This window comes from Rhinopithecus roxellana, chromosome 13 (genome assembly GCF_007565055.1).
Source record: "Rhinopithecus roxellana isolate Shanxi Qingling chromosome 13, ASM756505v1, whole genome shotgun sequence".
In the NCBI taxonomy this organism is placed as follows: Eukaryota; Metazoa; Chordata; class Mammalia; order Primates; family Cercopithecidae; genus Rhinopithecus; species Rhinopithecus roxellana.
This window is the reverse complement of record NC_044561.1, coordinates 77,203,017-77,213,955: the sequence shown is the minus strand read 5'-3', so window position 1 is coordinate 77,213,955 and position 10,939 is coordinate 77,203,017. Positions and strand designations below refer to the sequence as shown.

Here is a 10,939-nt window from a genome sequence, read left to right as displayed (position 1 = left end):
ACTCTCTCTCCCATTGCTGGTCTTTCCCAACCCACCTGCCTGGGTGCTGTTCCTGTCCCCTGAACAGGAGATGATTTAAACAGCTTTGGAAGAAGAGAGGCCATCCATGTGTGGGAGAGACAGGGTATAACCACAGAGATGAGGCCTGGAGGGAGGAGTTTCTGCCCCAGCAAGTGAATTTAAGGGCCAGACCTGAGCCCTGGAAGACTCCAGTGGACGCCAGGTATCTGAAGGGCAAAGGCACGGGCTGCTGGAGCCTGCATCATGTCGAGTGCACAGAGGAGGAGGGCTCTGCCCTGGGCACTGTCACTGCTTCTCATGGGCTTCCAGCTCTTGGTGACCTATGCCTGGTGTTCTGAAGAGGAAATGGGTGGTAATAATAAAATAGTCCAGGATCCTATGTTCCTCACCACAGTGGGGTTTGCCTTGAACACTTTCAACTTGCAGAGTAAGGAGGAGCATGCCTACAGGCTGTTGCGCGTTCTGAGTTCATGGAGAGAGGATAGCATGGACAGAAATGTTGGTGACCACATCCTCTTCTGGCCTGTCCTTCTCCATCTGCCCCTAAGTGAGGGACCAAGGTGTCTGGTCTAGGAGACTTGGTTCACCATCGGCAGGTCATAGTTGGGTAGTCCATAACCAATTACGGTAGTTTCAGTTTTGGAAAACATTGAACTTAAAAAAAATTTAAAATTAGGTAAATGTCTATTCACATGCGAGATGTATTTTTCAATCTTCATGATTTTTATGACATTATGTAACTTGAGAGTGACTTCAGAATAAGGACTTCTAAGGAGATGAAGCTGACAAGAAGAGAAAATAACCAAAGAGACTGAGAAATATTTCAAGGTCATAAAATGAAAATGGAAAAGCAAAGACACATACACACTCACACACACACACACACACACACACACGGAGAGAGAGAGAAACAGAGACAGAGACAGAGACAGAGACAGAGACAGAGAGAGAACAGTGAGAATTCAGGGGCAATAAAGAACACCATTGGCCTTGAGAGGCCACTGTGAGAGGTCAGTTCTCTGATCTCCACCTTCTCTGGGCTCCTTGCTCTGTCTGCACTTAATGAACTGAAGGCTGATTTACACTCTTCCTCAATGGACCTTCATCCTAAAATGCTTGCCTTTTTGATGAAATCATTAATGTGGTCAGCAATGCACAGTTCATCTGGGCTTCAGGCATGAACAGTTAAAATGCCCTCCTAATGCAGCACTTCTGGTTTAGAGAGAGGAGCATTTATCTTCCTTTCTCGGAAGCAAGAGCCTGAAAGAAGGGCAGAGGGACTCCAGTGCTGCACACAGCTTAAGCTCTGGAAAGACTCTGTGCAAGGCCCTGGCTGATTCTCTGCCTCTGCCCTGGATTCTTTGCCGTCCTCAGGATTGCAATGCTGGTACAGAGAAATTCTCCTCCTTGCTCATTTCCTGCCTCCTCTCAGGAGAGTTAAAAGCCCGATGCAGCCCTCAAAGGGGTATCTGGTCAAGTAATGGTGTCTGCTAAGATTCATGCTAGAACCTTGGAAGTCTCAGAGATTGAGATTGTCCAGACCTCATGCTTCTGCTTTCCCAGTGCTTTGCTTGATTCTCCAAGACCTCGGTGTAAGCCTCCATTCTTAATACCGTTAGAATAAAATGTAAGCTCCTTACTATGGTCTATAAGTACTAAATGACTGTAAGTCCTAAAAGCCTTCCACATGGCTTCCTGGATATGGCAATCGCAGGGTCATGTTGGGGGCTGGGAAGAATAGATGGGTGGGAGGGAGGCTATGCAGTGGAATGAAATAGAATGGAGTGGGAAGGAGGGCAAGGAGAACTTCAGCATGCACTTTGCAATAGGGCAGATGGTATCTCTTGAAGCCGTTTTCCCAGGGTTTGTGCCTGTGTGTAGTGGTAGCGCTCTGTGTCGTTTTTCTTGGTGGAGGTCGGTTGGAAGGTTTTGACAACACGCTGTAGGTGAGGCTCCCTCTGTCCCAGGGCTCAGGTTACCCTGAAAACTCTTGGAGATCCAACACCCTCCTGGACATGTGGCTCTGTCCTCTAGGAATGCAGCTACAAGATCACATGCCTGCTGAGAGTGAAGCTGGAGTCTCACCGTGGGAAATGGGGGTGGGTGGAGGTGGAGAATGTGTTAGTGGGGTCTGACTCAGCCTGCATCCTCCCCAGACCCACCATGCCTACCTGCTTTTTGCTCTTAACTCCTCAGGCTAGAGAGGATCCCCTGGGTTTTACCTCCAGTGAGCTGATGCCAGGCCCATGGGCAAGCTCTCAAATGCAGTAGAGTGTTGGGGTCTCTCCTACACAAATGGTATCTTCACTAGCAGCTACTTAGGGGCAGGAAGATGGTGCATCCACTTGAATCTCTTTTTGTCCAACAGTGGCGAGGTAAGATGGTGTTCTCCACGAATCTGCAACTGCGCCAAACTGTATGTTGGAAATTTGAAGATGATATTGACAACTGCCCTTTTCAAGAAAGCCCGGAGCTGAACAATGTAAGACAGGGCATCAGCTTTCCTCAGGTCCACAACTGCGGATGCTGCATGGGGTGTAGTGTGGGCACAGGAGCAGCTGACAAAGCCATTCTGAGCGACAAAGGCAAGTGAGCCCCCAGCAGGCTCTACCAGGCTGCCCTGCTTGTGCCTTAGTGGGAAGCCCAGTGAGGCAGGAAGCCCCGGGCTTCACTTTCAGGGCCCCGGCCAATCTGAGTTTCCTGACTCTGTCCTCTGACACCATTGCAGCTGCCTGCACCTGGACCACATGGCCTTCGGAACCTTCTCCCCAGGAACCTTCTCTGGTCTTCCTCCCCACTTCTTCCTTGCCTTCTAGAGAAAGAGACTGGAGACAATGGTGACAATGTCTGTGGATACTTTTCTCAGGGTTTCCCTACCCTGCCCTAGACCCAAAAGTGGTGGAGGCTGAGAATAAGCCCCACTGCCCTGGCTTCTAGGCCCCACTGAGCTGCAGATCCTGCTCTAGGGAACGAGCTCCAAGTGAATCCTGGCTCTGGGAAAACTTCCCGTTCTTAGTCAACCCCCTTATTGTAAGATTAACAAACAGGTAACTAATTGCCTAAGTCTTGGAACTGCTTCCACTGGGACAAAGTGTTCTCCTGCTGCTCTTGAGTGCAAGGATCACACCAGGACAGCCTGGGGTTTCCCTGAGGGGCACGGGCTGGAGGAGGAGTCATGGCACAAGTGACCCTGGCTAAGGAGGGAGCCTCAAATCACGATGTAGTTCAGGACTGGTCTTAGGCTCAGGCTAGACCTGAAGGCCAGAGCCACATGGCTCGATTGCTAGCCCAGGAATGGGCAAGGTGGAGATGGAACCTGTGTCACGGGCGGATGCCACAGGATTCCGGAACCTCCCCAAACCCCGCCCTACTGTCTCTTCCTCTTTGTTCCCTCAGACCTTCAGCTGCTTCTTCACTGTTGAAACCATGCCCTGGAAGACATATTTTGAACTCCTGAACAAGACCTGCTCAGAGGGGCTCTCCTGAGTGGAAGCCACTCACATGCCTGGCTACATGCCGTCCCCTCCCCCGTGAACACCAGCTATTCCCAGGAATTGCACATCAGTGGCTGAGCAGCTCCGTGCATATTTGCTCTCTTACTTTGCAAGTGTCTGAGGTTTTATGACTTGGCATTTTAGAAACTCCTCATTGTCCAGGTTCCTCATGTAGAATGGGTCATTAAACATCAGCATTTCCAGAAGCTTCCTGTGCCATGTTCTGGAGGGAGGGGCTGAGTAGTTGATGGAGTTCCTCTCCAAAAGGCAGCCTATTTGCATCTGTGTCAGTGGGGTCCTCCCTCCCTTAGGACCTCGTGAGCCAGCTCCAGGTGGCACAACCAAGATGAATCTGAGCTGCTGTCTCCATGTTCATGGCTTATGGTGACCCATGTGGCCAGAGGTAGAATGTCTGTGATCTTGCAGGACGCCCAATGTGCATGATTGAGCAAGACAGGGCCTCTGGGTCCCACTCAGCACATGTGGCCTCTGCTCTTGAGGGGAGGCTCACACACCTTTCCTGGTCCGTGGAAGGTTGGTGAATAGAGGAAGGACTTCTAGCGTCACCCTTATAAAGTTGTCCTGGCATCTGGGGCCGCAGCATCTTCTGGAAGAATCTTAGAAATGTCCAACTTCAGGACCTCTGACCTTTGGAAAATGCATCTGCACTCTCACAAATCCCCAGGGATGCAGAAATCCCCTGAAAATGCAGGATTTGCAGGAATGCACACCCCCAGGGGATGCAGCGTGAGATGCATGGGCAGACTAGATGCTACTAAGACCTTGCCCAAGTCACCTAAACCAGGGTTTGGCAAAAAATTTTTCTGAAGAAGCCAGAGAATAACTATTCTGACCTTTGTGGGCAGATGGTCTCTCACCTACTCAGAATTGCTGTCATATCTTGGCAGGAGCAGTAGCCAATGTACAAACATATAAGAGTGGTTGTGTTCCAATAAGTGTTTATTTACACAAACAGGCAGTGAGCTGCTTGGGTCTCAGGCCATAGTTACCAGTCTCTGATGCTAAGAGCTCCTCTGGACCCTGGTGCCCCTGAGACACACCATGCTACCAGTTGCCACGCTAGGTACCTGCATCCTCCCCACCTTCACTCAGGGGTTGATCTGTGCAAATGAGCTCCATCAGCAGAGCTGGTGCGCCCTGCAGGTGTGGGAAAGGTCAAATCTGAGGGGCACATTCTGTCATGGAAGTGAGCAGGTATATGTCCCAGTCTTCCCAACCTCAGGGCACCCAATTCAGAGTTGAATTTCTGCATTTGCATCCCAGCAGGATATACCCCTATCATCCACAGTCTGGCCTCTGGAAAGAAACCGTCACATCCTCCAGCTAAAAATTAAATAAAGTACTCTTTCTGGACAAGACTTAAGTTTCTTCTCCATGAAGATGCCTTCAGCATGTATCTGTAGTTACCTGTGAACTTCAGAGGGACTAGAATACCCTGAAGGCAAGTTCTAAATACCCTAAACCCAAGTTCTTATTCTCCCTATCCCCCAGGAATCTGAGCCACTAGGTCTGAGCAGGGCCAGGGAATTTGCATGTCTCACCAGCTCTCCTGGGACAGACCTGTTCCTAGTCCCCAGACCACACTTGGAATGGTGCAGGTTCAGAAGCCATCATTGCGAGTACCTGCAGACCAAACCACAAGTGAGAAGTATCTCACCTCAAACAGCACTGGGGTGAGGTTGAGAATGATTTCTTCATTGCACGCTGAACTGGGGAAGGGGTCAGAACACTATGCCTGATTGTAAAGAAAAAGGAGAGTTTCTAGACTCCAGGCAACAGGACGGTGCCTCTGGAGAAGGGAGAGGCTGCACCGGCCCTGACAGCCTGGCCCTCTGCACAGCAACTCCTCAGAGCTGGAGCTTATATTTAGTCAGTTCTCATAATTAATTGTTTAAATTTTTCTAATTTTTTTTATGAAAAATGGTATGATGAATACTTCTTTTATATTTATTGTTGTGTATATATGGTTATTGCTTTCTCATAGGCAATGTGCTCAGAGATTAAACTATTGCCCAATATTTTTATTAAAGTTTCTTAAGAATTTTTAATAAACATTTTTACAGTGTCCTCTGTTAAAGCAAGTAATAGGTCATTATCATGAGGTTGCTTTTGTACCTGGAGCTCTTTCATAAGCACACCGAAACTTAACTTGGAGGCATTTCTCATGACTGACTTACAAATTAAAATCTAGCATCAATCAATCACAAACAGCCAGCCAGTTAGTTATATAACTAGGGACCTCTGATCACAAGATACCCAAATAAGGCAAACACCTAGGACCAGGAACATCACCATTCTCTGGGTGCTGGTTAGAAATGTGATTTTCCTGGCCCCACCTACACCTACTTGGTCAGTGTCTTGGGAAGTGGGGTGGCTAAAACTTGGATTTTAACACACACTCAGGAGCTTCTGGTCTCTCTGAAGTTTACAAGTGCCTGCAGATAAATGTTGAAGTCATTACACCTATCAGTACATCATGCTCAAATAAGGTAGACATCTAGCTAAGCCAATCAGGTAATTTCTTTGCTTTGCTACCTTGTTCAGCCTGTGAAACCTTGCTGTTTATGCTACTAGAGAAAAGCTTTCTCAGTCTTTTTCAGTTTTGAGTGTTGCCAAGTTCATGAATCCTTCTTTGCCCAAATAAACTCTATTGAATTCATTTTGTTTAAAGTTTTTCTTTAACAATTTAGTGTCAGATGTGGAATCCTAAGGCAACCTCCAGCAGCATCTAGGAAAACCTGCCACCCAGCAAAGGCACCAGCTGAGCCATGGTGCTCTCTTGCTGTAGCTGGAAAGTGGGGGTGAGTTTCCTTTCAAATAGGAGCCTCAGAAACTTGCATTTTGACCTCTCCAACTTTATTTGCACATTTCCTTAGCCAGTCTCCAGAATCAGATTGGATTCAATAAATAGCAGAACTGAGACCAGTTAGAGCCCTCAGGTAGGTACTTTCTGAAACTTGATTTCTCCGAAGAAAGGAGCCTGGGACTCCACTTGCTGGGATACTGGCTAATTTTACGTATGATAATTAGGGACCACGAACTTTTATATTTTTGGACAAACAAGTTAACCTTGCTAAGGACAATTTAGGATGACAGCATTCGCATGGGGAAGTTTTAATCTTGGTGACATTGTTCATTTGCAAGGTGCAGTAGATAAGAATCCAAAATACTTAAAAACAATACCACCGTCATCACTAACAGGCCATTCACTGTTGCTTACCCCCTAGTTTTCACTAGAAATTCAAGCTAATAGTAGTTAAGAGTTCCATATAACATATGGTAATTAATGCTAGAAATAATAAGAGAAACAACTCCGTATTTAAGAACAGTAAGACAAGTTTTTGGTAGGTGAAGCTATGAGATATAAAGGATGTGTTTTTCTTTAAGAAAAAAGTATTTTTTTAACCTAAAGTAGAGTGGCTGGTTGTTCCACAATGGAAAAGAGAAAGCCGATAGGACAAAACCAAATTGATGTAAAAGAAGTTGCAGAAGGTTTGTGGAAAGGAATCTTGGGAAAGATTTCACGTGTGATAAAGTTTGATAAGATTAGAAAGAACTTATTTATAATTTATTTAACTGATTATTCATATCAAAAGTATACTAATGTAACACTAGAATTTGGCCTTCTATGTTAAAATGACAAGGATATCTTGAATTATTGCACTGCCCTAATGCGAAATTGTGAAAGATGTTTTTCAGCCTTTTAAGAATTCTAGCTAGGAAACAAAGAATGTTTCTTACCAAAACAATTTACTGTGCTTCATGTTGTCTTTTGTCAAGTCTTTAGTTACTTTAGAAAACCAAAACCTCTCCATTGAAAGAGCCAAGGTTTTCACTGTAACAATGTACCTTCCTGTATTTGCCTTTAAAATCTATTCATCATCATCTTGAGTGACAACATTTTGTCACAGTGACTTCATATCCTATTTAATTAGGTATTCAAGCCTTAATACTTTTGACCACTTCCCCAAATCAAATTGTTTTTCTGTTTTTTTTAAATTTTTTCTTGCTGCTTTTTAAAAATTTTTTAATTTTTTAAAAATTTATATCCCAAATCAAATTCTAAATTAAGTCTTGTGACCTTAAACTAACTTTGGGAGTTTCCAGCTGACCCATGTCACATCTAGAAAGAGTTTGTTTTCTCTCCTTACAATAATGATAAATTAGGCTTACTTGATATGTTAAATTCTATAAAAAGTAGTGTCAAATAATAAAAATCCTCAGGTGGAATATTTCCACCACTAGCTGGACCATTTGAGCACTTACAGTTGAACTTCATTCAATTGCCACTCTCAGTGGGATATCAACATGTTCTTACAAAAATCTGTGTGGTCTCTGCTTGTATAGAAGCTTTCCCATGCAGGAAGACTAATACTATAATAGTAGATAGAAGGTTTTTAGAAAATGTGTTTCCTTGATGGGGAATTCCTGAATAAATCTCCAGTGATAGAAATCCTCATTTCACTGGACAAGTTATAACAGAGTTAAATAAGGTATTACATGCACGATGACATTACCAGTATTTCTATCATACTTAATTGTATAGGAGAAAGGGCAAATGGCATTTTAAGACTGAAATTGAAAAAGCTAATCAATCAACAAGACTTTCTTGGCCAAACGTATTCCTATCAGTGTTGGTGGTAATCAGATCCACTCCTACAAGAAAACACATATTAATATTTCATGAACTCCTTACCAGAAGACCTATGCACCCAATAATAGAGCCTTATGTATCTTCTGATTTTATAAATTCCAAGAGGAGTCAGCGTTATAAATTTTACTCCATTATTTCAGTGTATTTTCATCAAGTAAAAGAAGTCTTACATGACCCACCAACTGATGACAACCAGACCTTTCATAATCTAGAACCCAGAGATTGGGTCTTTTAAAAATGACACCAGAAAAAGACTGTGCCTAAACCCCACTGGAAATGACCATACCAAGTTCCTCTCGCTATCCACACTTCAGCAAAACTTCAGGGCCTTGAGCCTTGGGTCCACATGTCTCATCTCAAAAGGTCCCCTTCAGATTCTTGTAACTGCACATCCATTGACGATTCCAAGGTGAAACTGCCCAGAAGCAGATGACATTCTAGGCGTAGACAGCTTTTCCAAGATCATGAATCAAGACTTCTCTTAATGTCAACATAAAATAATTGTTCCTTTCTCTCTTTCCCCTGTGCATTCTTTTTGTTTATGAGTGGCAGAATAATGCTATGATCAGGATCTCCCAATCAATAGTTTCAGCAAGAATCATAACTGAATGTTGGAGAGGTCACGCCAAACTTAATTTCCTATATGATTTGAGAGATCCTCTAGTTCACCCTATAACAAGTTTTACTGATACCCCTAGTGTGAATGCATGTTGGAATTGCATATGTGGATTATACTTTAAGATTCATATGTTCAGATTTCTTGTTTAAATCTAACAGTAGACAGAATCTCTAGTGAGGATTTTGCAGTGAAGTCTTGCCAGATGAAATTTAAAAACCAAAGGGAAAGATTATGCAGCAATTTATAGATACTTTCATAACCCAAATACCCTCACTGTGGGTAGCCTTCAGCCATGCGATAATTCAATAAAATAGCCTTGGCTGAGTAATATTAATACTTATCTTCTGATGGCCGCTAACACACAAAGCCCCCCACAGGGAACTGTCTGTTGTGCCCCTCCAGGGTATATTTTTATCTGTAGAAGATTTAATAATCAGCCATAAGAATGAGCAAATCCAGGCTTTGATAAATGAGAAATAAAATGTCCATGCGCATTGCGGATTTCACCAGCACCACTCTTACTCCATAACTGTCTGGAAACTAAGCCTTGGTCAACACCCTTTAATTTGCATTGTAGAATAACAAAGAATTTGCCAGCAGGCATATGTCCCCCTAAATTGGCATCTTGTAGTAGAATACTCCTTTCCAGTCTTGACATATATATAAATGAGGTGATGAGACATATGTTGCAAACATACAGCTGATTCTACTGCAAAGGCTATAATGCCACAGCCTCCTCCAAATCATCTCGCTAAACTTGTTGTAGTTCACAGTATTGCTTTGGAATACCTCTTTGCTGAACAGGGAGGTGGGTGTGAGATGGCTGTCACTGTCTGCTGCACTTAGGTAAATACGTCTGGTATAGGAGAAACTCAGTTGCAAGAAATCAACTAATAAAGCACTTGTTTAAAACAAGTACATTTTTCTTTTGGCTCATTCTTTGATTTATTTGACTTTAATTGATTTGGGTCATGGTGGCCTTGATTATAGAGCATATTTAGTCTCAGTATTTCCCTCCTGATGGTCAGATTAGTCCTCTTGGCTCACTGTGTCCTCTTGAGTCTTAAATGTTTGCGTGGAGCCACCTACTGTTTGTCAAACAACATCACCCCAGTGAGAGTGACAAAAACATGAAGAACAACAGAAAAAATTACTCAGCCTAGCATCTTATGAATACCATACTGAGACCAACTAAGTCTCTTATAATGATGACAGAGAGCAGAGTTAATGCCCAAAGCTTTGGCCAACCTCTCATGATTGTTAAAGCAAATAAGAAGGCCATTAGCTTGAGGTTGTCTCTGTACTGTAGCTCTTATGTAAGCAAACAGATGCTTACTTTGGAGGCATTACTTGTAGCTGACATTTTAAAAAACAAACCTAGCCTCATTCAGTCACAAACAGTCAAACCAGCCAATTGCTTATATAACTAGACATCTCCCAGTACATGATCCTCGAATGATGCAAACGCCTAGGGCCTCCCACCACACCATGCCCAGGCAAAGCGAATGCCTAGCTCTAGCTAATCAGCTAATTTCTATATTTTGCTTCCATGTTCAGCTTACAAAAGTGTGCTGCTAGTGCTACTAGAGCAGAGGGCTCTAAACATTTTCTACTTTTGATTGCTACCCAATTTGTGAATTGTTCTTTGCTGTTAAGTTTAAACAGCAAAGAACTGTTATTTTGTCTAGAGTTTTTGTTTTAATACTTTTGCAATTGATTTTGAGAATTGGGTTTTTGAATTCCTGTGTTCTTGATGAACTTCACTCCACCTTGGCTGGGCCAGAAGTTAAGGAAGCAGGTAATTTTCTGAGAATTCCAAAGCCCACTTGCTCCCTTTCCACCATTGCCACACACCTGCTTAACCCCTGTGGATCCCTCTCCGTTCTTGGTGCAGGTAGATGCTCTTACGTTATTCCTCAAACTGATCTTCACCTTTATTTACTGTAAAACTTTAATTCTAGTTGATTCTACCCATTTGTGTGTCTAATGTTATCATCCAGAGATTCTTAGTCTCTTCTGGGAATTGGTGGAAGTCATCCAGACACAAGACACAGGGCCAGAACCACTGACAGCTGGGATGTGGTCCCTGTGAAAAAATACTGATAGCCACTTCTTCTCCTCAGGCTCCAC

At 43.7% G+C, this 10,939-nt stretch overlaps 1 protein-coding gene across 1 annotated transcript; it reads left to right on the top strand.

Annotated features, from left to right (window-relative positions):
• Positions 1 to 264: 264 nt before the first annotated feature.
• Positions 265 to 2,614, top strand: LOC115892649 (cystatin-9-like). Its single transcript, XM_030913984.1, has 2 exons — positions 265 to 519; positions 2,390 to 2,614. Exons 1-2 carry the CDS (start codon positions 265 to 267, stop codon positions 2,612 to 2,614), a joined length of 480 nt encoding a protein of 159 aa, XP_030769844.1.
• The last annotated feature ends 8,325 nt before the right edge of the window (positions 2,615 to 10,939 follow it).

What these genes read in the sequence shown, in the direction of transcription:
- LOC115892649 (XM_030913984.1), top strand. Translation starts at nt 265, where the DNA reads ATGTCGAGTGCACAGAGGAGGAGGGCTCTGCCCTGGGCACTGTCACTG. An exon ending in AGGATAGCATGGACAGAAAT is followed by an intron (nt 520 to 2,389) that starts GTTGGTGACCAC and finishes TTTGTCCAACAG; the next exon opens with TGGCGAGGTAAGATGGTGTT.